This window comes from Apodemus sylvaticus, chromosome 2 (genome assembly GCF_947179515.1).
Source record: "Apodemus sylvaticus chromosome 2, mApoSyl1.1, whole genome shotgun sequence".
Classification (NCBI taxonomy): domain Eukaryota; kingdom Metazoa; phylum Chordata; class Mammalia; order Rodentia; family Muridae; genus Apodemus; species Apodemus sylvaticus.
This window is the reverse complement of record NC_067473.1, coordinates 9,101,732-9,129,147: the sequence shown is the minus strand read 5'-3', so window position 1 is coordinate 9,129,147 and position 27,416 is coordinate 9,101,732. Positions and strand designations below refer to the sequence as shown.

Below are 27,416 nucleotides of genomic sequence, written 5' to 3'. Positions count from 1 at the left end.
TAAATACGCTGCTTAAGCATAGACGTGGGTGGGGATTTCTGCTTCGGAGAAGTGTTGTTGACAAAGACCCAGCTCTGTCAAGGAGCCTCCAGCCCCCTACTTAGAGGGCTGGCAAAGCCTTCCTTGGAACTGAGCACAAATGTTGATGGGGTGGGCAGAAAAAGGCAGCCACAGCGTCCCTTCCTCGGACATTTTCCTCTTGCCGAATGTTCCCCCTCCCCCCCAGAGATGGCTCCTGCCGGGGTGAACTAAGCCTGCTCCTTGGTCAGCTGGGTACCCTAAGCCCTGCGCCTTGTTTATCTGCCTCTGTTCAACTCTATGAAATAAACAGGCTTCTACGGTGCAGAAGAGCCCAGACCACCCGATCCCAGCTTTCTGTGTGTCCTGTCATTTCTTCAGTCCCTCACGACCCCAGTCAGGTCTAGGTCCCTGGAGCCATTCAAAGGACAAAGTGGGTGTTTTTAAGGTTTCTGGGTCGTTCTTATAAACAGGCTTAGAGTCCATCACTAAGAGGTCTTAGTCTGCAAAATCCCATCTTGGTTTTTCTATTATCCTCCCTTCAGTGAGCAGCTCTGCTAAATAGCCACCCTGTGTGATTTAGAGCACACAGACCTAGGCTGAAATAAACAGTCTTATGCTCAAGCTCCGTTAATGCCCGACACCATTAGAGAGGGCACGGGGTGGGCTTAAATTACAAGCAGAGTTAGAGTTTTGCAATATGTTTAAAGATGATAAAGTAAGTTGGAAACAAAGGGTCAAATGAAACAGTCTCTAAATAGTCAAGTGCGAACTCGCTGTCACGGTCTGGGAAGGTGGTCTTTAATCTCCTACCTGCTAGGAACTAGAACACAGAGAGAAAGATGAAGGGCCAGTTGTCCAGGACGCCGTCAGCCAGCCTTGGGGTTCACTGTGTAGAAGGAGGCAGCAAGCCTGGAAGCAACTAAGAGACAATCACAAGAGCTATGCTTTAGACCTGGGTAGATCAATGGGACGGGTTTTAAATAAGGACCTATTAATGAGATCCACTCATGTTCCTGCCTGGTCAGAGGGTGAAATGGGGGTGTGGTGGGGGGTAGACAGACGGGCTTCAAGGATCTATGAAATCCTGTAACAGAAGAGAGTCAGTCACATGTGGACAGCCAGGCTCTGTTTAAAAGCAGGAACAGAGGACAGCTCATTTGGGGTCAGCTGGGAGTGAACCTAATTTGCTAACGTGAAGGGCCACAGTGAGGGGGAAGAGGTCTACTCTAGATTACCTGCCCCACCCCCCACCAAGGTTCCCTTTAATCAGGACAGCTTTTTAAAGGCAGAGAAACTTTGTGCCCCCACCACACACACACACAATCAGATATCCTTGCCTCCCAGCAATTCAACACCTTACATGAAGTGTTTCCATCAGGGTTTAGAGCAACAGATAGGATAGTAATTTGACTTGCACGGAGAGAGGTTGGTTAGCTTCACATGAAAAGTATCAGGAACTACTAGAGACATTGTGTTATTAGAGGCTGGGAATTCTCCAACCCTAAAGCACGCCAGGATTGTTGTGCTTTAACACAAATGTAGATAGAGTTCCTTTTAAATCTTTTTCTGTAATAGTTAATCCAAGTGATTGTGCCTAAAGCCTTCTTTTTTATTGTTTTAGCAATTTTCATTGGTATTTAAAATTTTACACTCTTATTTACAAAGTAAATTCCATTAAGACATTTTCATTCAAGTATATCATGTGATATATATGGCCACATTCACGCCTTATACCCTCCCTCCACCAAGACAGTATAATTTCTATTTTCACATCACATATATGGTTTATATGTCTGTGGAAAAAACTCTGTTAATTAAGATAATAGTCCACCATGACCGGATAGCCTCTGGGCTGGGCACACTGTGGGAGACTCCCTGGTTAGCAGGTTTTCTCCTTCTCTGACCTTGTCTGCAGAATCTAAGCCCCGCCCTCCTCCACCTGAGGAATGGTCTTGTAGCCTCAATTAGTTTATAGCACCAATTTCCTTTCTCCTGACAAAACCTGTTCAGCCAGCACCAGAGATTCCTGAAATGCTTCCTCAAGCTAAGGAGGCATTCCAGGTCCTAAGCCTCCAGCCAATGACCTTTGCTGTCCTGGAGGTCAGTCCCCCAAAATGTTGTAAGCCTTTAATCACTCTAAGTACAGTTGATCTCCTGCTGACTGGGGGGTCCTGTATGCTTTACTTGCTGTACAAGCATGTGTGAGTACGGATGCACTCACAGAGCTTCTGACCCAGGTCCATGTCTCTGCTCCTGTAAGACCCCCAAAAACCGAGGGTGCCCCAGCACCCCATGCCTCAGAAGGTGACACCCAAATCACTCGAGAGAAACGGTCTCAATGCAATAACATGAGGATTTCTTTATTCCAGAATTCTGGTTTCCACAGCCACACCATGCAGGGGTAGAGGACTGTGGATCCCGAGTGCCGAATTGCGACAGCTTTTGTAAGTTTACAACAAAGCCCACGAATCATAAACCAATCATTCCTCAGCATCAAGAGCCCACATAGTGTGAACCAATTGATTTGTACCACTCTATAGTTTTTAGGCCAATCAGTTTAAATTACAGAGCCCGCACTCCATGGACCAATTAGTTTCCTATTTTCTTGGAGGTCTATAGCTGGATGTGGGTAATAGCTTAAGCAGTTTACAGAAGCAAGATAAGCTTAGCTCATCTCCAGTTACCTTATGGGGCCAGGATCACCTATTCAAGGCCTTTCTGCCTAGCTCTTAAAGGGCAGGCTCTGGAATGTGACCTTTTACCTAGTTTCTAACAAAGAGCACAAAGAGCAGGCTCTGGAATGTGAAGTGTTTGGGGCTCCTTAGAAGGCTGGAGTTAGGCTGTATTTTCTATTCTTTCATTCCCCACTTCTTCTCTTGTTAGGAGTTCTAATCTTAGAACTAGGAGAATTAAAGGTTAGCCTCCTCTTGGCTCAGAAGGCTCTCTTACAGTTATCTAAGTGTTATGATCTGGACCGCACTCACTCGTTCTCTAACAAAAGCAATAAACCTATTAATTATGCAAGGCCCAGCTGTAGGCAACAGGAGCAAAATTACTAAGGGTCTCATCAAAACAGACAGCAGGGTGGTCAAGAGTACCCTTTTTCTTTATGGTCTGTTTCTTTAAAAAACCCCAACGGCAGCAGCACGGGGTCAAACTCCTGTGTCCCTGCACAGGACATGAGAGGGGCCCCAGTGCACTGGATAATTAAACCTCATGTGTTTGCATCAAGAACAGTCTTTCATGAATATTTTGGGGTGTTGTCCTATCCTGAGACTTGAGTGAGGATTTCCCAGGATTGGGGAGTCTTTCTTTTGCTACAAGACTCCACCTTTGGACTAGGGTAGCAATGTAAAGAAAACATCCAGTCTATCAGACTCCCAAATTGACACTTGCCTGTGGTGGTGTGTCTTAGTCAGGGTTTCTATTCCTGCACAAACATCATGACCAAGAAGCAAGTTGAGGAGGAAAGGGTTTATTGAGCTTACACTTCCATGTTGCAGTTCATCACTAAAGGAAGTCAGGACTGGAACTCAAGCAGGTCAGGAAGCAGGAGCTGATGCAGAGGCCATGGAGGGATGTTTCTTACTGGCTTGCTCAGCCTGCTCTCTTATAGAACCCAAGAGCACCAGCCCAAAGGTGGAACCACCCACAAGGGGCCCTCACCACTTGATCAATAATTGAGAAAATGCCCCACAACTGGATCTCATGGAGGCACTTCCCCAACTGAAGCTCCTTTCTCTGTGATAACTCCAGCCTGTGTCAAGTTGACACACGAAACTAGCCAGTACATGGTGTCTTCAGGGAGTTTCACCTCTCCTCCAGCCTACCTCTCCTCCAGCCTACCTCTCCCAAAGGCAATTTGACCCTCAGAGGGAGATGAGGTGTCACAAACAGAGACAGGCAACACACTTGTTGAAATTGTGCTTAGAATGTCTAGAATGTCCATTCCGTTGAGTCCCTTCCAGTAGAAGAGATCCTAAATTGTTTTGCCATTCAGTTCGTATGGCATATGGCTACCTTGGCCTCAACTTTAAATGAAAGAAGGGACTTTTAAATTTTAACCTACACCAAGCACCTAGCTCAGAGGCTAGCATATTAGATAAATATCAAGGAATGTATCGAAAGCTATAAAGTTGGACATCCAAATGACTTGATCTCTTTATCTTATTTTTTTTTAGGCTGGTCTGTTATGCTAGTATCTTTCCCCAAACTGTGTTCCAAAAATTCCTTCTCTGCAAAAGGCATAAAGAATGTCTACTCCCTCTTCCTACAGTCCCAATGGCAAACCAGAGCTCCATTCCACCTGAGTTCACTCGGAGGGGCCAGTGAGTCATTGAGGCTTGCTTACAGAACAATGGTTGAAAGGTTGCAGGTGGAGCCTGGATGAGTTTAACAAGCGGCAGCCACACCGGAAGCTCTGCACCCAGGATGCATGATGACTCCACCATGGCTATGTAGACCAGAGCTTCCTACACCTTTCCTACCTATATCCTCTAGCCCTTCCTAGAGGCCCAGGGGCCATATACACATAGAGCAAAACTGTATACAACTGGTTGGGAGGGCTGGCTGGATAGTCAGGTGCGAGGCCATGACCCTCCTCGCTCCCTCATCCCAAGAGGGAGCATAGACAGTCAACAAGGGCAGCCATGGTGCTCTTTGGTGAGTTGGTCCACCTCAACCTGAAGATGGTGGCAGCAGATCACCCTGTTCAACACAATAGAATTCGTAAGAATCTTTCAGCACCAATGTATTGAGGACAAGAGGACAAGGTGATGAATAGGAAGCAGAAGACATGTTCACACATGGTCTGCACTTCCAAGGAAGACGAAACCAATACATCTGCAAATAATATAGATCTGAAGGAAAGCACGAACTGAACTGGTCACAACATTCAGAAACTAGTCTGCTTTATCATAAAGCACTTCCCCTAGTACGAAAAGTTGGGAAAAATAAAAATTCTCTTACATATATAACTGAAACTTGCAGGATTAAGATTAAAACATAACCCCCAGGGTTTGTAGCCCCATGGGAGGAGCAACAGTGTCAACAGTCCAGGTCCCCAGAGCTCCCAGAGACTGGACCACCAACCAAAGAGCACACATGGAGGGACCCATGGCGCTGGCCACATATGTGGCAGACGATGGTCTTGTTGGACATCAGTGGGAGGAGAGGCCCTTGGGCCTGAGGGTGTTTGATGCCCCAGTGTAGGGGATGCCAGGGAGGGAAGGTGGGAGTGGGTGGGTGGGGGAGCACCCTTATAGAAGCAGGGGGTCGGGGGATGGGATAGTAGGTTTCCAAAGGAGAGACCTGGAAAGGGGACAACATCTGAAATGTAAATAAAGAAAATAATAATAATAAAAAACATAACCCTCAGCCTACTGAAACCCGTCATGATTTATCTTTAACTGTAGACAGTCATCTAGTTAGGAGAGCTGAGAGTTGGAGTTAGCTTTAAAGACAAAAGGAAGGCAAAGCCAAGCATTTAGATGTAGATAAGTTGTTGAATGGCATTGGAAAGGAATATGGGAACAGTCAGCAAGGAGTTCTTCCAGTCCTAGGAGGTGAGAATACGTTCAAAGTGCACAGTCTGCACTTTCTGTAGATGGTACAGATAGCAAGTACACTCACCTCCAAAGGAGGGAAAAGTCATGGAGAGCTAATCAGAAAGGGGACGGGCTCGGGGCGGAGCAACCATTTGCCTGACACCTTTTCAGGATAAATTCGCTTTGCATACTCTAGAGGACAGGGTGTGTTGACCGTGAGGACAAATGGAGGCACAGGATGCAGGTCTCGGCTACAACCTCTAGGACCAGCTCTAAGGATGGAATAGCGCAGCCTGCCCACAGACCTTCCATTCCATTCGCCCTCACGGCGCTGCTCCAGTGTCTCTCTTCTCCTTCCTGCTGCATGATTTGACCTAACTCATAGCTTCCCTTGGCCTCTGCTTTCCCAGCCTCTCTGCGTGTTGACATTGTGCTCTGATAGTTGACGCTAACTCGACTCTGTAGTAAGAGCTTTGTCTGGAAGCTGCCATCAAGAACAAGTCCGATAGCATACCATACCATACCATACGCCACAAAGGTGGGCTGCTATAGGGCCAGACCCCAACCACCAACCCATTCAGCTAGAAGGGGAATCAGCACAGGCTGGCAAAACTTGGTGTGACAGTCTGCATGTTTGGCCCAGGGAATGGCGTTGTTGGAGTAGGTGTGTCGCAGTGGGCGTGGGCTTTCATACCCTCATCCTAGCTGCCTCTAAGTCAGTCTTCTCCTGGTCACCTTCGGAACAAGGTGTAGAACTCTCAGCTCCTTCTCCAGGACCGTGTCTGCCTGGATGCTGCCATGCTTCCTGCTAAGCCAACCCCAACTAAATGTGGGCCCCTTATGAGAGTCCTTGGCCATAGTGTGTCTTTGCAGCAGTGAAAACCCTAAGACACTTGCTAACTGTTAACTATAAAGACAGGCTCCTTTTGGTTGACAGCAGAGGGTAGTGCAGGCTTAGATTTTTTTTTCTCTCCCAGAATGATGACAGTTTTATTATTAGCCCACAGGGGTTGTTCCCCCCATATTTTAAACAACTTCTGGCTGGCAAAGGAATGTGTTTTGTGTGGTGTTCGTGTGCATCATCATGTGTTCTTACGTCACCCGCCCTGCTCTCCGCTCTCCAGTGATCTTCCGGGTCCCCTTCTCCCCACACACCATTCTCCTCTGCTTTCAGGAGCTGGTCCCGCCTGCTTTAGATTTCTTCCTACATCCTCACAGTCAGTCCCCACTGTAGTTCATGTCCTATAGTGTATATTATGTATAAAACCACTTCTTTCCTTTCCAATTTGTATCCCTTTGACCTCCTTATGTTGTCTAATTACTCTAACTAGAACTTCAAGTACTATGTTAAAAAGATGTGCAGAGAGAGGGCAGCCTTGTCTAGTCCCTGATTTTAGTGGGATTGCGTCAAGTTTCTCTCCATTGAGTTTGATGTTGGCTACCGGTTTGCTATATATTGCTTTTACTGTGTTTAGGTATGGGCCTTGAATTCCTGTTCTTTCCAAGACTTTTAGCATGAAAGGATGGTGAATTTTGTCAAATGCTTTTTCAGCATCTAATGAAATGATCATGTGGGTTTTTTTCTCTGAGTTTGTTTATGTAGTGGATAGCATTGATGGATTTCCGTATATTGAACCATCCCTGCATCCCTGGGATGAAGCCTACTTGATCATGGTGAATGATCGTTTTGATGTGTTTTTGGATTCAATTGGCAAGAATTTTATTGAGTATTTTTGCGCCAATATTAATAAGGGATATTAGCCTGTAGTTCTTCTTCTTTGTTGGATCTTTGTGTGGTTTTGGTATCAGTGTTATTGTGGCTTCGTAAAATGAGTTGGGTAGTGTTCCTTCCATTTCTATTTTGTGGAATAATTTGAGGAGTAGTGATGTTAGATCTTCTTTGAAGGTCTGATAAAACCATCTGGTCCCGTGCTTTTTTTGGTTGGGAGACTTTCTATGACCCCTTTTATTTCTTTAGGGGTTATGGGTCTGTTTAGTTGATCTATTTGATCCTGATTTAATTTTGGTAGTTGGTATCTGTCTAGATTTCCTCCAGATTTTCCAGTTGTGTTGCAGATAGACTTTTGTAGTAGGATCTGATGATTTTTTTGCATTTCCTCCGTTTCTGTTGCTCCATATAAAACCAGACACACTGAAACTAATAGAAAAGAAACTGGGGAAGACCCTTAAGGACAGGGCACAGGGGAAAAGTTCCTGAATAGAACATCAATAGCTTATGCTCTAAGATCAAGAATCGACAAATGGGACCTCATAAAATTACAGTTTTTGTAAGGCAAAGGACACGGTCAAGTGGACAAAACGGCAACCGACAAATTGGGAAAGGATCTTCACCAACCCTACATCTGACAGCGGGCTAATATCCAATATATAGAAAGAACTCAAGAAGTTAGACTCCAGAGAGCCAAATAACCCTATTTAAAAATGGGGTAGAGAGCTAAACAAAGAATTTTTACCTGAAGAACTTCGAATGGCTGAGAAGCACCTTAAAAAATATTCAGCATCACTAGTCATTAGGGAAATGCAAATCAAAACAACCCTGAGATTTCACTAGTCAGAATGGCTAAGATTAAAAACTCAGGAGACAGCAGGTGTTGGCGAGGATGTGGAGAAAGAGGAACACTCCTCCACTGCTAGTGGGAATGCAAGTTGGTACAACCACTCTGGAAATCAGTCTGGCTGTTCCTCAGAAAACTGGCCATAACACTTCCGGAGGACCCTGCAATATCACTTCTGGGCATATACCCAGAGGATTCCCCAGCATGCAATAAGGGCACATGCTCCACTATGTTCATAGCAGCCCTATTTATAATAGCCAGAAGCTGGAAAGAACCCAAATATCCCTCAATGGAGGAATGGATACAGAAAATGTGGTATATTTACACAACAGAATACTACTCAGCAATTAAAAACAATGAATTCATGAAATCCTTAGGCAAATGGTTGGATCTGGAAAATATCATCCTAAGTGAGGTAACCCAGTCACAAAAGAACACACTTGAAATACAGTCATTGATAAGTGGATATTAGCTCAGAAACTCTTAATATCCAAGACACAATTCACATATCAAATGACTCCCAAGAAGGAGGAAAGAGAGGTCCCTGGTCCTGAAAATGCTTGTTCCAGCATTGTAGGGGAGCACCAGGACACAGAAGTAGGAGGGGGTGATAGGAGAATGGGCAGAGGGAAGAGGGCTTAGGGAACTTATGGGGAGGGGGAAACCGGGAAAGGGGAAAATCATTTTGAAAGTAAACAGAGAATATTGAAAATAAAAAATTATAAAAAAATGTATAAAAACACATAGACTCAACGTAGACTTCACATGAAAGCATGCAACATTTGAGTTAGTTTGCTTAGCATAATTTCAAGTTCCATCCTCAGAAAGAAAAGTAATTAAAGGGTGGTTTCTTGTAAAAGACCCCATCTTTAGCAAGTAGATGAGGCATGACTTTAAATCGGCAGGAGGCATGTGACAACTGTTAGCTGACCCCAGAGCACTACTTGTCTCGTTGAGAAAGGGGAAGAAGGGTGTCTCCACACAACCATCCTTCTATCAACTCCTGTGCTAAGTAGTAAGCCAGTTGTTCCCACAAACTCTTCTTCTAGCCAAGTCAAGTTTTCCCATCCATAGCCGAGAGTGAGAATATCCGAGCTAGGGTTCTCAGATGTTTGAAAACACCACATGAAACCCATTACATGTTTAAACACTGAACAAGAACGCCCAAGGTGAGAGGCCAAGACGGGGAGGCAATGTTGTTCTCAGGAGCACACAGGTCTGCTGAGGTTGGGTAGCTTACACAGGGGCTCACTAGGAATACAGGCAGGCAGGTTTATTCGGTTTCTTTGTTCTTCCCAGGATATTTTCCTATGGTTAAGTGTTGTGGTTGGTCAAGATGCCACCATGAATGACAGCAGTAATGGGAGCATGGACCAGGTATGGGCTCTGTCTTTACCTATGCAACTGTGGACAAGTGAAACCTATCTTGTTGGTCTAATGAGGCCTTTGCACGAGGCAGCGTGTAAGGGCTTTTGACTCTACCCATTCATCGACCCCTTACAAAGACCAACCCACAATTACACACAAGCTTTCAACACCATTTCTTGGTCTACAGAGATAAGGGGTCAGAAAGGGAGTTAACACCACACCAATGTGATCACGTGATGAAGCTCCCATACAGTTTCTAACTGCAGAATTCAGAGGATTTCCCGGGTTTCCCAAGACGAGGAGGGTCCTAGAAGGCGGGTGTACCTCAGAGTGGGCTAATGCTCCTTACTCTCTTCCCTAGCCTTCATGCTTCCCAATATTCTTTTCGGAAAACTTAGCCTGGGTTTTAGGAACTGCTTAAATAAGCTAAGTAAACCAAGGTAAAGCATTGTTGGAAACCCCGTTTCTCTTCTATTTCTGGTTGTGGGCTGAGCCTTTAACACTGAGCCATCTCTCCAGGTCCAGGACCCATTTCTCAAGTAGATAGCCTACTTCTGGGCTTGACTTGGCTCTGAAGTGACAGGAACCCTTGGGAGGGCTGGGCCTCTCATCTATGGAATCCCATGCTATTGTGGGTATAGTGTTAGATTGGATCAGTGACACTCTTGCTTGGTGTGATATGGGGCTGTTATGTTGAAGACTATGCAAAAGCAGAAGAAACACTCCGAGCCACCTCCTAGCTTCCCCAGAGTGTCAGTACTAAGAGATGGGGTAGAGCGTGCACAGTGACGCAGTAAGCCTCTGTGCTAGTCTTCGTGGGGTGGCAGGAGAAAGGTGGGAATGTAATAGAGTGGATGACGGAAGTGATAACCATATGGCTAATTCTGGTCTCAGAGATGAATCCTTAAAAGGGCTAGCTCTAAGTAAGCTGAAGGTAAGTTTGAAAGTAGACTTAACGATCCCTGATTAATTTGAGCACCACATGTGTCCATCAGGTAACAAATATTTGAACCTTTACCTTGTTGGCTATAATCTCTTAGCATGGATCATGTGGCAAAACTGTGTTTAAAAGTATCACTGTCCTGCTACTGAACTTCAACACCCCAGGCCACAATCAGGTTTCCACATTCCAATACAGCAGGCCAAGTGCCACCTGGGTACAAGCATCCTGGTATATACGTGGTTATCCCACCATGTTATAAGGACTTCAACAAAATACAAACGGTTGAGGTACAGTTAAAACTTTATTTTCACCGCCCTTGTCTAAAGGGCATAACTATGGCTTATATTACAGTAAATACAAAATCAACCCACACATGTAATTTAAAACAACACACACAAGTCAGTCATAGAATGTTTTATTTCAAACTTGATGTTCAAACTTTTAAAAACACGCAGCAAAGAAACAGCACACAGCATCTGTCATCATTCTACCTCTGAGTCGCTTTTTCTCTGTGGTGTGATATGTTACACTTTCAACTTCTTACATTCACGGTGTACTAAAGGCAGGGATGTCACTACTCTGAAATAGCTCTGTGAACATTATGAAATAGCTTAGCACATTTTCCTCTTAGTATTCTCCTGCTGCCCACGGGAATGGCATGGCCGATAGCTACATCACGTTGCTGACAGGTATACTGCACAATCTACCCAACGCTATGTCAAGCACGACTGAAACCTAAAGCAAGCATTTTCCTAAGTCAGCTACTTTTCTCAAAAATACTTCCAATCTGAAATAAGTTTTCTTAAGATACATGATTCTCACTTTATTCCTAACAGAACTCATGCTGTATTTTTTTTATTCTCAAAATATATTTGATATACTCTGTGCAAAATGTTAAGTTCTGTATAGGTATGTACCTTATTTTGAAAAAGTTTATAAAATATAGTGCCTAAAAACAACCTCAACATTAGACAATAGGAAGGAAGAAACATATCAGACAAAGCCTAATTCTTCACATGAGAAACTAAGTATGTTCTTAAAGCTCCAGTAATACATTCCTTGAAAACTACCCAGAATGCACTTTGGTCATTATTGGACATATCAGAACTCAGGCAGACGGACACAATGCTGTCTGCTGTTTGCCATACAGAGAGCACTCTCCAGTGAGGCTTAACTGAGCTGCTCAAAGGAATGGGAAGAGCAACAGTTAACACATAGCTCTGGTTTCTACGCATCCTGATTTTAAGAGTGATTTGGGAATTAGAACTGCACCAATCAAATAAATTATTTACAATTAATTATTTTAAAGACCTTAAAATATGCTAAAAATGAATATATTCAATATGACTGCACCAAGAAAATCCTAGATTGTTTTAAATAATTTCTTTGTTTTGGAAACCAAATGCTTGGCTTAAACAAAACAAAACAATCACAAAAACATTTTTTCATGTAATTCTTAAAACACTACTGATTGTACAAAGGTAACAATTTAGAATCAAGGCCCGATGAAGGGACTATCATATCTGCCCTATTTACCAAAAGGAAACATGATAAGCTCCCACCAAACACTTGACCAGTTACTGAAGGGGAGAGCAGCTAGCTTTCCATTTTAAAAGCATCTAAAAATAGCCCTTATATAATGGAGCTGGGGGAGGGGTGCACCAGATTAAATTTGGAGGCTAGAACTGGTAGGCTGAAGCTGTCCTTTTGGAAAATTTGGAAATTTTATAACTAACAATCAGATATATATTTTGTTGGTTCTTAACTTTACTTTTAAGCTTTATTTAAATGTGGTAGGAACAGCATATGCTATAGTGTACCATGGGAAATTCTTTTGAGTAAACGTAACGCACTTTAGTAGTAACAGTAGGCACTTCACTTGTGAGATAAGGTTAGACCTCACTCAAAAGGATACCGTATTACGCCCTAGTACACTGTAACATAGCCACTAAAGATAGACACCAAAAGGAACAATTTTAAAAAGTGCACATTTTGAGCATGCACAGTTGGAGCCGTGCAAACAGCTCAGGGTTTTAAATAAATACATTTATTACTAATTAATTTTTATCAAAATATTTTACAGTATGGTAACCATTTACAATTATTGCTCCATTAAGAGTTTTATTATCAAAGAGCACTTGTTGACCTGTTACATAATACCATATATTAATACTGAAGGGCGCTTCAACTGCAGCTTAATCAGTCTAGATCCCAGTACTGTTCTGAAGTATTTCAAGAGCGATCCTGGGTGGATCTTGGTTTACCAACAAAAATGTGTTTAGCTGAGACCAATGCACTATTTCAGAGTTAAAGAAGTTTTCCTCAAGTAAGGCAAGTTCACGGCATTGATGAAGAAACAGTGCTTAGCAATGGCTTCTGTTTTCATTATTTGTTTGTGAAATATGTTAACAATTACCAGGATCTCAGATATCTGGATCAGTTTTGCCACCCTTTCAACAACGAAAAACTTCAATGCCTAAAACAAACTAAATGTTTAAAAAGAAAAAAAGGAACACACACACACACACACACACACACACACACACACACACACCAAAATAAAACCGGTGAACAAATATAATAAATATAAGAATTGCACAATACAGTCTGATGTAAACACTTCTTTGCCAGCAAACTCCGGGAGCAGAGCCGCCGACTCTTCCAGACAGCTCCGTCAGCGCTCATGTTCTGCAAGCTGGCTACATCTCCGTTTCAACTGTCAGGATTTGATCTTCCACAGCTATAAGAAATTACAAGTCAAGATTGGTATTGATATGGCGCATATGTCTTATTACAGTTGCCCTTACACTCCACCACAGGTCCTCAGCATCACCTCAGGTCCCCCACATCTGAACAGAGTGGTCAAAGTCAGATTTCTCCTTTGCTTTTACTGAGAAATGTCAACATACAGCTACTACTTGTTTAATACACTGCTTCCACTCCCTACTAACATTTATTTGTGCGTGTACTGCTAGAGGATGTATCTACTAGATAATAATACATTTTTGGCCAACTGAAGAATATGGCTTTTTTTCTTACTCTAGAATATGAACACACACACACACACACACACACACACACGCACACACACATGTGCAGCCTACATAAGATTCTATCCAAATTACAAGTTCTATTCCTATGAGAATCCATGACATATAAAGTCCCTGAAGTTAAATGTGAAGCCACTGTTACTAATTGTATACAAACTTGCCAAAGCGACTCTATTATGCATGTGAAATCTCAGAGTGACAGGGTTAAAGAAATTAAAACAAAGCTTGCAGGCTGTTACCTTTAAATTAAATCCAAGCAAGTCACTGATGACACCGGAAACAGCCGACAGGATGACAACCTGGGTGATGTTATACAGCAGCGGGTTCATTGTGAGTCCATACAACCTAAAGGGGCTGTCCAATTCCTAACAGAAGAAATGAAAAGTTAGCCTTAGGTCCTGTAAGAATTTCCAGTTAAGTTAAATCCTCAATATGCAAGAAAGTTAAAAAAGAAATCACTATCCAAATGTTATTAATTGTGGATACTTTTAGAAAGGACATGCTTATCTAAACTTGAAATAAGTAAATTTTAACAGTGGTTTTATTTGTTAAGAAAGATGACTTCCTTTAAAATAGTTTTCTAACTCTGTAGCTCCAACTCTTGCTACGAGTGATCGTGGAGTCTGACCTATAGTGCTGCTATAGGGCATTAGAGAATACGTTTAGGGAAAAGAGCTGCAATAGCATCCGAAAGAGAATGCTACTCTTGTAGAATTACCTGTATCATTAGCCAAGTCTTCGGATAATATTAATATTTGAATAAAAACTCTTATTTAAATTAATTCATATTCAAATATACAATTTGATTAATTGATTAAATGATTAAAATATTAAAAGGTCTATTATATGCCAGACACCATAGTGACTCTGGGAAGACAAAATTCAGTCCTAGAACTGAAAGACTGTATAGTTTAATAAACATGCAAATAATAAAACAATGAGGTCTTTCACCAGAGACCGGTGGCCAAGGCTTAAGACAAGCAGTCCTGAGAGCCAGGGCAGAGGTGCTACTGGCCGCCGTGCCCTGTCAGAGCCCAAACGCAAGGCAGACTTTGAGAGCTGGCTTCCTCTTAGGCAGACCTGACTATAAACCGACACTAAAGGATCTGCGCGGGGGCATCATGGCAGTAGTAAGTGGAAAAGGGTCTCTGGGCTGGCAATGTGGAAGATAAAGAGCAGTTAACTCCAGAAGCAAGAGCGTTTGAAGTTCTGCGTGCCAGACTCTCCAGTAAGAGACCAGGGTCTCATGGAGGGCAGTGCTAAAGGGAGAGGGGGTGGCTCCAGGGTGCCTTGGCCTTGTGAACTCCTTGGCCACAGAAAGTGAGAGGGAGGGTCCAAGTCTCCTTAAGGCCACGTTCTAGATGGACCAAAGCAGGTCAAGCATTGTGACTGTCTCTACTTTACAATTTAATAGTTCCTGACATCAGCCAGAGCCCAGCACCTGAAGAGTCCCAATACAAAAGATTAAGCACACAGAAAGCCATCAACTCATGGTATCTTTTTGGGGAAAAAAAAAAGATAGAGGAAAGATGTGTCTGTGTTCTCTTCTCTGACACCTGTCCTAAGATCTTTTTAAAGGAAAAATTTAAAAGAAAGCAATTACTAATTACTTATTTTATTATCCCCTTTCCTATGTCCTCTGAGTCTTTTTGATGTCCAATTTCCAGTAAGATACACTGTAGCCAATCTTGGTCGCACTAGCCCGTTTATAGGGTCACCACGAATTTGATACCATTCTCTAAAATCTAAAACTCTATAGAGAGTATTGTGCTCTATTAGTTATAGAAATTGAGATTCTCAAACATATTTTTGTTTGAAAAGCAACACCACAAAGCAACGGTGAAAAGCCCCATTTCATTATCCTGAGAGCCACGCTTGGTGGGACGCTGTAATCCCAGCACTCACGGGACTGAGACAGGAAGCTGTCACAAGTTTGAGCTCACCTTGGGAAACACAGTTAATAATGAGCAAATCAGAGCCACACAGGAAGACCCTGTTGCAAAATTAATAAAAAAATTCTAATTCCCAAGGATATTATGACATCAAACAAAACTATAGTCCTTGATTTATCAAAAATAATTTTCAAATTAAATACTGACGACCTGTATATAAAACTATGACTATCATTGATTTTTAAACTAACTTGGGCCACACAGAAGATTGCTTTATGAAATATAAAATAAAAAGAACTTCTCAGTTAACTTCTAGCCTTCTTTTGTGAAATGCTTCCTAATATTCTAGATGAAACAGATTAAACATACACACACAAAATCAAAAAAGTAAACAGCAAAAACCGCTCCACATCTACAGTACCATGAACATTCCTAAATGACTTCACAAACTTTTCGAATGAATTATTTGGGCTACTTGAACAACAAAAACAAAACAAAACAAAACAAAACAAAACAAAACAAAATAAAACAAAACGGTGCATATGTGCTTGACTGTCATTTGGAAGCTTCTTAGGTAGACGGGGGCTGACAGAGACTAAGGCTCAGAGCAGTGCACCCCCACACCGCAGCGCAGCACAGCACACCCCACACGGCAGCGCAGCACAGCACACCCCACACGGCAGCACAGCACACACCCAAACGGCAGCGCAGCACAGCACACCCCACACGGCAGCGCAGCACACCCCCACAGGTCTCACCTTCAGTAGTTTCGTAGCGAGCTTTAAAACATTATTCACAAGGGTCAGCTCCTCCTTTTTGTTAGGTTTCTTCTCCATTTTCAAGTAGAGGTTTATCTTTTATATAAAAAAGCCCCATAAGAAAAATCATTTACGATGATAACATGTTTTTCTTTTACAGTTTTGGGGACTAAACCCAGGGACTCATGCATGCTACACAATCATTTTACTGAGTTGTATCCCCAGACCTCAAATACACATTCTTAAAAAGATCTGAAAGACGGTGAGCAAAATATTAATAGCGGTTCTCTGAGTTAATCTTACAAATGACTGCAATATTTGACCATTATTATACATTCCAAATATTATAATAAACTTATTTTATAGTAAGAAAACTTAATATTTAAAAAGGTATACATTGTATTATCAGGGCCAGATCAACTTAGAGAATGAATAGCAACAGAATTAAGTCACCAAATTGGTTCGTGATTTTTTAATTAAAGTGATAAAAATATTTACATATCTTTACTATCTACTCCCTAATAGATACTTTAAGGTTCCTGCCCAGTTCTGGTCCTGTCTGTGAAAGGGCTCTGACTCCAAGCCTCTGCCCCACTCTGCTTACCCACCTGATCCACCACAACCCCAACCAAGCAACAGTCAGCACATCTGCCACAGATCTAGGCGCTATGACTGGACAGCTTCTAACGTCAAGGGCAGAAGTCATAGGAAACAAACCCAAACCACATGTAAACCTACACGGTCCTGAGTATATAGGGCAACCTGGACAGGCAGTGCAGAAGGAGATGGCCGAGAAGCCTCAGCCTCACAATCTATCAGAGGGAGGTGGCTGTTCTAAGTCCCTGAGACCCAGGGACCGTCAGAGATGACCACCTTTAGTGGTGACTCTCCTCTTCCCCACATCAAGCCTATTTAATTACTGCATATTTAAAATACAAGCTCTTCCTAACTAAAACATTCACATAGGCTCATTAGCAAATATTTCCTTTGTACAATTCTTATGAAATAGCCAAGAGGAAATACTGGGCAAACTCATATAAAATAAAATCAGTTATCAAAATTACTATGCTTTATTTTCCATTGAATAAAAATTTAAATGAATTCTAATGTGATTGTTACACTGCAAAGCTATAGTGTCCCACTAATGTTCTAAAAATCTATCTTCTTAATAATACTACTTCCTTCCTTCCAAATGAAAATAGAACATAAAAACAGGGCTGGAGAGATGGCTCAGTGGGTAAGAGCAGTGGCTGCTCTTCCAGAGGTCCTGAGTTCAATTCCCAGCAACCACATAGTGGCTCACAACCATCTGTAATGGGATCTGATGCCCTCTTCTGGTGTGTCTGAGGACAGCTACAGTGTACTCATATACATAAAATAAATCTTTAAAGAAAAAAAAGAACATAAAAACAGCAGATTATATTTGAAATTTGAATCAAGGCAGAAACAGTGAAAAATGGCTGTATACTATCAAAATTTAAGTTTTGCTTCATAGCACAAATGACCTTAATCAAGTAAAAATATGCTTGTGAAAAATATAAAATAAGCGAAACTGTTTTAAGTTGGTCTAGACATGGCTGTCAGATGTTCACACGTGATGGAAGGAGAGGCCCGGGTCTGGCAAGCTGCCCCCGTCTTCCCGCCACCTCCCACAATGGGACTGTACACTAGAGACTAGCCCATGAGGAACTCACCTGCTCTGTCAGTAATATTGAGGTATTGCTGTACTTTTTGCTGGTTTCTGACCCAAGAGTAACAAACCTCAGGAGGAAGAGCGTTAGGGAGATGCACCAAATCACCAGCTCCCAGTTGTAGTGACAGTCGAGGAAGATCTCGTGCACGTGGAGGAGCTGCGAAGGGAGAGACAGACGTGGTGTAAGCAGTTCACTTTATTTCAAATGTAGTGCTGTTTTTAAAACATATTTATCATGATTTCATGCACACCAGAAGTATAAGGACTAATATAACCAACAGCTATGAGCTTTATCAGTTTTGTTGAATCTTAAATTTTATAGTATGTATTTCAGATATTAAAAAAAAATTCAAATTCAGTTAAAACCTTTAGATTTTTTTGTCCTTGATTTCTGAACTAATACTTCATTCTACTCCAAGGTAAATTTTATGTTTAATCTTTTCCATGCAGGCTTCTAATAGTTTAGAAAAAAATATTCATCCTGTGATTGTATTTCTCCTTTTCTGGTACTGAGGACACAACACACCCAGAGCTTTCTGGAGGCTCCGAAGTATTCTCCACTGTCACGGTGCCTTCCACAACCTTCGACAGCCATCTTTACACTATGCTATTTTATCCACATCTGGACTGTTCTGCCAGTGTTATCACAGTACCCGACATCATCTCTAATGAACTTTCTTTCTCATATTTCCTTGCTAACCCCCCCAGAGGGAGGGAAGGACACACGTGCACATGCCACAGTGTGCATGTGTAACGCTCAGGGCAGCCCTCAGGACTCAGCTCTCTCCACACAGTGTAGAATGCACTCTCCTCTCATTACCGTAATCTTAACTTTCCCTGAACTTGGGGAAGAAAAGAATGAACTTTCCCTGAACTTGGGGAAGAAAAGAATGTCCAAACTCTTGGTGGCAACTATGTTTCTCTCTGAGTTATCTTTTTGTATTTTGTAACTTTTCCCGGTTAGGATGCTTTTCTTACTGCCTTGAGAAGACAGACTTGCAACATTCCCGCTGATGTCATCCTGTTGGGCCAGTCCTTTCCCAGACCATGTTTTGTCATGGATGGTGCCCTTTGCAGCCCAAACACGTTATTTGTGACTGAACTTAAAACTGTTGCTTATATTTCAATCTTTCTTTCAATCTTTCTTTCAATCTTTCTTTCTTTCTTTCTTTCTTTCTTTCTTTCTTTCTTTCTTTCTTTCTTTCTTTCTTTCTTTCTTTCTTTCTTTCTTTCTTTCAAAGCCTAAACTGTCCCACATCCTGTGAAGATTCAGGCCCTGTTATCTTTTCTTTTTAAATGTATTTATTCATTTAATGTATATGAGTACATGGTTGTGTTCAAACACACCAGAAGAAGGCATTGGATCCCATTACAGATGGTTGTGAGCCAACATGTGGTTACTGAGATTTGAACTCAGGACCTCTGGAAGAGCAGTCAGCTCTCTTAACCTCAATCTTTTTTCTATCTAGAATTTATTCTCAAAAATGAAATACTTTCATTTACTTCAGTTTTGTTTTACTTCCCTATCCAGTAAGGCTTGATACATGATGACACAATATCGAGTATCTTGCATGGATTTGCAGATCTACTTCATCCACTGGATACTCCATTTCTCTATTAACAGCACAGTCTTCCTGCACACTAACACTGATTTTGATCTCTAGTCAGGCAACCTGTCCCGCAAAGCTCTGGACTGTTCTTGCCTCCGTGCTTCCTGATGAACTCCAGAAAGCTCACTGTACTGGCTGGTTTTGTGTGTCAACTTGACACAGGCTGAACTTATCACAGAGAAAGGAGCTTCAGCTGGGAAAGTGCCTCCATGAGATCCAGCTGTGGGGCATTTTCTCAGTGATCAAGTGGGGAGGGCCCCTTGTGGGTGGTGCCATCCCTGGGCTGGAAGTCCTGGGTTCTATAAGAAAGCAAGCTGAGCAAGCCAGGGGAAGCAAGCCAGTAAGGAACATCCCTCCATGGCCTCTGCCTCAGCTCCTGCTTCCTGACCTGCTTGAGTTCCAGTCCTGACCTCCTTTGGTGATGAACAGCAATGTGGAACTGTAAGCTAAATAAACCCTTTCCTCCCCAGCTTGCTTCTTGGTCATGATGTTTGTGCAGGAATAGAAACCCTGACAAAGACACTTACCAAACTTAAACAAACAGGCAGGGTGTGGGGGATGGGGCCACCCACTCATCTCCAAATTTTTAACCCAGAATTGCTCCTGTCTAAAGGAAATATGGGAACAAAGTGTGGAGCGGAGACTGAAGGAAAGGCCATCCAGAGACTGCCCCACCTGGGGATCCATCAGATGCCAACAAGTGCTTGCTGACAGGAGCCTGCTATAGCTGTCTCCTGTGAGGCTCTGCCAGAGCCTGACCAATAGATGCAGATGCTCACAGCCAACCATGAGACTGAGCAAGGGGATCCCCAATGGATAAGTCAGAGAAAGACCTGAAGGAGCTGAAGGGGTTTGCAACCCATAGGAAGAACAACATCATCAACCAACCAGACCCCCCAGAGCTCCTGGGGACTGGACTACCAACCAAAGAGAACACATGGAGGGAGGAACGCATGGCTCTGGCCCACATGTAGCAGAGAATGGCCTAGTCTGGCATCAGTGGGAAGAGAGGCCCTTGGTCCTGTGACGGCTCAATGGCTCTGGGTAGGGGAATGCCAGGACAGTGAGGCAGGGGTGAGTGGGTGGGTACATGGGGGAGCACCCTCATAGAAGCAGGGAGAGGGGGAATGGGATAGGGGTGTCCAGAGGGGAAACCGGGAAAGGGGATAACATTTGAAATGTAAATAAAGAAAATATTAAAAAAAAAAAAAAAGGACAAAGTACCATATCAATGCCTTTAATCCCAGCACTCCAGTGGCAGGGGCAGGTGGATCTCTGAGTTCAAGGCCAGCCTGGTCTACAAAGTGAGTTCCAGGACAGCCAGGGCTATGCAGAGAAACCCTGTCTCAAAAAACCAAACCAAACCAAACAAACAAAAACACCCAATCAAAACACCTGTTAACTGCGTGTGACTGTGATCCCAACTCTTCTCTGAGGACTAAAGATGGTCAGTATTCATGTATACCGTCATAGTAAAGTGTTACCGTGAAACCATTATTTTTATGATTAATACTAATAAAAGTGAAAAATAGAAATTCATATTTAAGAGTCTGCTGAAAATTTATAATTTGTTTTCTGCATAACTGCATGATTTCTCTTCATTTTTCAAATGACGTTTGTAACTTTAACAACCTACATGCATGAAACTACATTAACCGATACTCTGAGGTTAAAGATGCCTGCACGTTGGGGTAAAGCGCCTTGGTCGTGGCTTCACGCCACTCCTCTGCGACATTTTGCTGCAGGACTTTATATCTAAGAGCTTCCCCTTTTCACGCTCTCTCTGGTCCTGCTATCAAGGTTATGCTGTAACATGAGCTAAGAATGTGCTGGGGAGATGGCTGAACATGTGAGGATCTTGTACTCCTAGGACCCAAGGAAAAATCTGGGAGTAACACCTGTTAAGTGAGAATTCACAATTGAAAATTAGGCCAGTAAAGTAGCTTAATATTGTTTTAAATTTTTTTTTTAATATAAATGTTCTTTACCATTTTCTAAATGTATGAATTTCCTCCTTGCAGATCTGTTTCATCGTGACTGTATTATAGCTGGATCACGTCTTACTTGATGTTACCTGGGTGTTAGTGTTTTCTTCTCTTGAGACAACCTTGCTAGCCTCGTGAACTCCACCTTCCCTGCCTGCTCGGCTTCCCAAGCCAGGCACAGCATCCTGTTTAGCTGGGAACTAGTTCGTGACACAGGAAAGCTCACGAACTGTCTTTATGCGTTCTCCCCTGTCTTCCTAGAATTCCTGTCACGCGAGGGCTGGGCTGCCCCACGTCTCACTTTCTTTCTGCATTTCCCGTCTCTATCTGTCCTGAGTTACAGAGCATTACTTCAATACCCCAGTTCACTAAATGTGTGTTCTAGCGCTTCATTGTTTTCATTTTTGATTGAAATGTCAAGAACTTTTTTTTTCATTCTCAGAGGTACTACAGGTTCTTGTAAAAATCTGTGTTTTGTTTTTTTTCTTCTCACAGTGAGTGCTATCTGACTTCAATCATTTTAAACCAACCTAGTCCATTATCTGACAGTGTTGGCAAAGAATCCTGCTGTTTATTGATCAGCCGATTCAAGCTGAATTTTTCTTCATGTTTTTGAGTCTGTGTAAATTCTGTTGCATCTAAGTTAAAGTCATTCTCTAGGGCAGCGTTGGTTTTACTTCTGCCCTGTATCCATAAGCTAAGGGCCACTTTTTATATTAATGTCTTGACATGGGAAGCTGAAGATGAGATATGAAGTGCCAAACTGAACCCTAACCCTATAGTAAGGGCAGACCTATAATTATTTTCTTGCTGACCACCTGTTTGACAGGCACACAATTACCTACCTGTAATCAAGGCTGTGGGCCTGAGGGTTCTGACTTTGTGGTATATTTACAGAGAGACGCTCTTCAAGGCATTAGCTCCTCATGTTGGGTACCGCTTACTTAAGGAACACAAGGACTGACAATAACCCTCACCCTCTCACCCTAGGGCTGTCACAGGACTAACACACATACATAATTGCTCTCATTTTTAAGCTTTCTCTTAATTTTTGATGCTTAATGTCTTGTGAATTCATATATTAAGAATATTCACATAGACAATTAGGTACATAATATATCAAAGCACGATTGATTGGTGTTTTAAAGCAGGAGTAATCTGTCACATCTGAGGTGGATGTCTACACTGTCTTTCACAGCACAGACTGCGTGCAAAGCACGTGACCACTGAGAATTCTTTTTGAAAGATATAGCAGTCATTTCAGAGTAATGGTTCAGGGAGAAGAAACTTTTTAAATTAATATTAGATGTGAGGAAACTGATGGCTGGAGTAATTTTGTAAATACTGAATATAGGCGATAAGAACAAATACATAGTAATTCTAGACAATTACTATGTTGTATTAAATACAATTATTTAATAGGCATGCCTATTATTTAAGATATAGAGAAAAATAAGATGCAATTTCTTTTTCTATAGAAAAAAGTTACAAAACATGTTTCCAAGTTTGTCTGGGGGGTGGGGTGTCAGTCAGGGGTTATGAGCATTTCCTGTTCTTGCAAAGGACTCAGGTTTGGCTCCTAACACCTGCAAGATTGACAGATGTCTATAACTCTAGTTCCAAGGGATAAGATGCCCTCTCTGAACTACGGCACCAGAGTAAGAAAGGATATGCACAAAGGACACACAAGATGTGAAAAAATGAGAGACTGGGGTTGGCAGGTGAGGGCTTCCTAGGGAAGTTCAGTGGGAGTGGGCAGTGAGGAGACAAGGGGAGAAGAATCTATCAAAATACTCTTCACTCAAAACAGGAATGATACCTGATGCCTTATATCTGAATTAGAAGCAGAAACCATTTTTAGGAACTGTCTCCACGGAGCATGCTGGCTTACCTGAGCACAGCAGATAAACACAACTGAGATTGTCAGTAGGAAGGCCGACGAGACAATGACGTCCACGGAGCGCTGAGGGCCTCGGCGCTAGCAGGGGAAGGGAAAACGCCTTTAAATGTTTGCGGAACAGCAGATAATGTCCATGCTTTCAGTTAAGGTGTGACGGCTGGTCATAACTTACAATGCTGAAAACACACCTAACTCGCCAGATGAACTGTAAGTGTTAGTATTTCCTTATAATGTTACAACACTGTTGACATGGTGTCTGCACAGCACAGATTCATCAGTCTAACTTCTTATCCAACACTATAATCATTTATTCAACAATTGTTTCTTGAGTAACAGCCAAAAGTAAGCACTAAGCTAGATGCTAGGAATACAGCAGGGAACAAACCTTGTAAAATCTCTCCCTTCACAGGACTAGGTAGAGAGTGAAACAATAAACTCAAAGGCTCAGAGACGTGAGAATTGCACAGTGCTATGAAGGAAAACTATCTACTGGAGTCAATGTCAGAGAAACCAATTTAGATTTGGGGGTTAGACATGTGTGCCTGAAGAGCTAAGGAGGTGGTGTTCACATCATCTAGAGATCAAGGACAGAATGGCACCCAGCACTGTCCTAGTCAGAAAGGTGGAAAGCAGAGGCTCCCAGTCATTTACAGAGCTAATGCAGTCCAAAGGCCGAGCAAGGAATTGATGCAGTGTAAGCCACGAGCCACGGGGAGAGGAGCACTGCCCAGGCCACACACAGCAGCCAGCACACTACTGTTCTGCTCTCTCCAAGAAGAAGAGCAGAAACTCCAGAAATCTGGAGTGTAGGTGTAGGAATCTACCTCAGACTTAAAATCTCTCATGGCAGGCTGAAGACAGTAACAGAGGGAAAACTGTTAATGCTGGAAATGAAACCAGGTCAGCAGCAGCTTTATGCACCAATACAGATGACTAGTCATTTCAACTAGGGAGGTGGGCACAGACAGAAAGAAATGGCAGCAGACTCACATCTATTCTGGACGCAGAAAGGATGGGGCTCAGAGATGGGCTGAATGCCAGAAAACAAGGGAAGTGGCAGGGAGAAACATCCGGAACTTGCCTGAATACTCCATATATAATAAAACCCGCTGCTATTTATTATAAAAACAAACTCTCCAGAATAAAAAGGTCTCCTTAAAATTAATTCAAATGTCTTCCTTTTCCTAGAGTCTAGCGTTTTCACATTTTATTCCCACAAACAGCTCGATTATTTAAAAGAGCAAAGGAAGGAGCAGCAAGTAAAACAGCTATGTACGATTACTTTAAAAAGAGTAGGTCTTGCGGTTAGAGTCCTCTAGATTGGTTTTTAAGTAGTGGGCTCCCTCTGCTGGTGTGTGATACGATTCTAGGAAGAACAAAATCCTTAGCCCAGCCTTTGAGTGAGAAACTGCTGACTCTAACACGCACCCCCATACTTAGAGACAAGAAATTGGAAGTATTGGGAAAGGCAGTACGTTAAGAGATCATCTAGCCAGGCGGTGGTGGTGCACGCCTTTGATCCCAGCACTCGGGAGGCAGAGGCAGGCGGATTTCTGAGTTCAAGGCCAGTCTGGTCTACAGAGTAAGTTCCAGGACATCCAGGGCTACACAGAAACCCTGTCTTGGGGGGGGGGGGGGGGAAGGGAGGGAGAGAGAGAGAGAGATCATCTACCTTAAGATAGGAACGGAGAGATAGCCACATTTTTATATTCTGTACTTTCTTCAACCGGAAATGAGGAACCTCAGATTTCCGAGCTCTCCTTGCAGATGTCAAATGTCCAAAGAGTTTTGCAAAGAGTAACCGCTATAAAAAGATTAAGATGAATATTTTTATATAAAATTCAATAGGCAATATACGAATTGTTATGATTTAATATAAAGGGGAAACAAAATAATTACAAAGTGGTTACTGAAATACTAAAATACTTTAAAAAATACTCTGAGTGCTACAAAAGGGTAAACTAATATTCTTCATATCACACTCACTTGCTTGTATGTTCTTTCTGCTACACACAGCAAAAAAAAGAAGATCCACACAAGGGACACACGAACCACAAAACTTATCAGGACCATAGAGAGAACCATGGAATCTTCGGTAGAGCCAAATGCAATCCCATAAAGTTCTGACGCAGAGTGGGCTGTGAGTTGGTCCAAGTCTGTTGCTTGTGACAGTCGGAAAACAAACGGAGTGAGGCCCAGGATCAAGGAGATGACATTTCCAAATATCTGGTATCCTATGCCTGGGACATGACTGTTCACCTGAGAAAGCAGGTACACAAGGGCAAAGGGAAGCACACATAATTAAATTTAAAGTAAAACAAATCCCTAAGGAACTTTACTTTTTATAATAGGATTTTAATTTCTTTTAATTTAATACATTATGAAACGAGCCCATTACAAATTAATTATAAAATCACCAATTCATTAGTAGATATGACAGAAAAATCGATCTTAGATACTTAGAAATCTATGCATATTATTTTAAAAGTTAAAACATCTACAAATATTAATATTAGAGTATTGAGATCACATCCTAAATTAAACACAATTCATTCGAGAAAAGGTTCAGGAGTGAGCGATGGCTCGGCAGATGAAGATGCCCATCGGAAGCCTCAGCACTTGAGCATGGCCCCGGGACCACGCAGGACGAGAGGAGCACGGCTTCCGACCGTAAGCAGCACACTGCGACACTCGCAGCCTGGCCTCAAAACTACTAAACAAAAATGTAATTTTAAAAAGTTATAAATATTCAATACGTCTTTAACTTGTATTTTTCTTCTGCATGCAAATAAATATCATTTAATAAGACATAAATAAGAGAGAAGAAATTAAGTAGGAGATATAATAAAGTAAAAGATACTAAGTATGGAAAAAATAAAGTTTTAAATATGCTAGATTGGTAAAGCTGAATTACAGAGCTGACTTCTAAACTCACCCACTAAATCAATCCATCAGACGATGTTATCTTACAGTTATTTAAACTACAAAGTTCCTCTAGATTCAAGTCCCCAAGCTCATTGGCTGACTGGCTTTAATTGTTCACAGTGAGAACTATAATATGGAATCTGCCAATCTCTAGATGCAGTTATTTTAATTCCTGTCCTACACAAAGTCCTATTAAAATGACAAAAGTTCTATTAAAATAAAGGACCATGAAAATTTTAAACTCCAAATCAGATTATGTCTAGTGATACAGAGAAATAAGGAAAAAAATATTGAAAGAGTTAATAAAAGAAAAAAAAATCAATGGAAACTGAAACAAATACCAAAGCCATAGTATTTGTACCAAACTTCAGCTACTGCAGGGCCCACTGTACTTTATGTCTAAGCAAGGAAGCACAAGTTTCTTGCTTACGTTTTAGATGCTAATAAGTTCACACACACATACAAACACAGCAGTTTTAACTGTTACCTGCCTTCCACAAGTAAGTTATGACACATTCACACCACACACTCCACTGCCCCTTCAAATGATGGAAGGGTTGGTGGGCAAATCACTTTTTTAGATAGGGTTAAAAGAAAAATAATTTTTCAGTGTGAAAAAAAAGAGAAGTACATAGGTTATTAAAACTTAGTTCATGCATCGATACCAACGAATTTACCCTTTGCCTAAAGAGTAAAAAACTGAGTACTCACTCTGTTCATTATCATTCCACTGATTTCAAGGACAGACATGTCTGCTTTCTTACAGTCATTGCCTTCCCATACTATAGCACTGATTTTTTCTAATCCTGGGTGGGAACTATGAAGCCAAGGCAAATGACTCTACAAAAAAAAAAAAAGAATTGAACACATTTATCACATTTCACAAATCAAAGTTTCTACAAAACTATATATAACTATGTGTGTATCTATAATCATAATTATACTAAACAAAATTGGTAAATATATACTTTATAAATGAAATGCATTTATCTGTACATTAGCCATATTTATGCACAATTTTAGTTACATAAAACCTCAATTTAAAATTAGTTAAAATTTAATAGATAACATAAAAATTATACAGTTATAAAAATGTAGAACTTACACTGGAGCTGGAATAGGACTATTTAGTTTACACTACAGCATTTC

The 27,416-nt window shown here is 41.9% G+C and overlaps 1 protein-coding gene across 1 annotated transcript in view; it reads right to left on the bottom strand.

Moving 5' to 3' along the window:
* Positions 1 to 10,853: 10,853 nt before the first annotated feature.
* The window catches only part of Phtf2 (putative homeodomain transcription factor 2), a 112,922-nt gene continuing 96,359 nt past the window's right edge, over positions 10,854 to 27,416 (bottom strand). Inside the window, exons 11-18 of the mRNA XM_052173108.1 lie at positions 26,979 to 27,107; positions 25,329 to 25,601; positions 25,015 to 25,146; positions 23,334 to 23,420; positions 17,849 to 18,004; positions 16,155 to 16,250; positions 13,744 to 13,869; positions 10,854 to 13,194 (exon numbers count right to left, since the gene is read on the bottom strand). Coding sequence (XP_052029068.1) covers positions 13,174 to 13,194; positions 13,744 to 13,869; positions 16,155 to 16,250; positions 17,849 to 18,004; positions 23,334 to 23,420; positions 25,015 to 25,146; positions 25,329 to 25,601; positions 26,979 to 27,107 — 1,020 coding nt within the window. The 3' untranslated portion in view covers positions 10,854 to 13,173. The remainder of the gene's footprint in view (positions 13,195 to 13,743; positions 13,870 to 16,154; positions 16,251 to 17,848; positions 18,005 to 23,333; positions 23,421 to 25,014; positions 25,147 to 25,328; positions 25,602 to 26,978; positions 27,108 to 27,416) is intronic.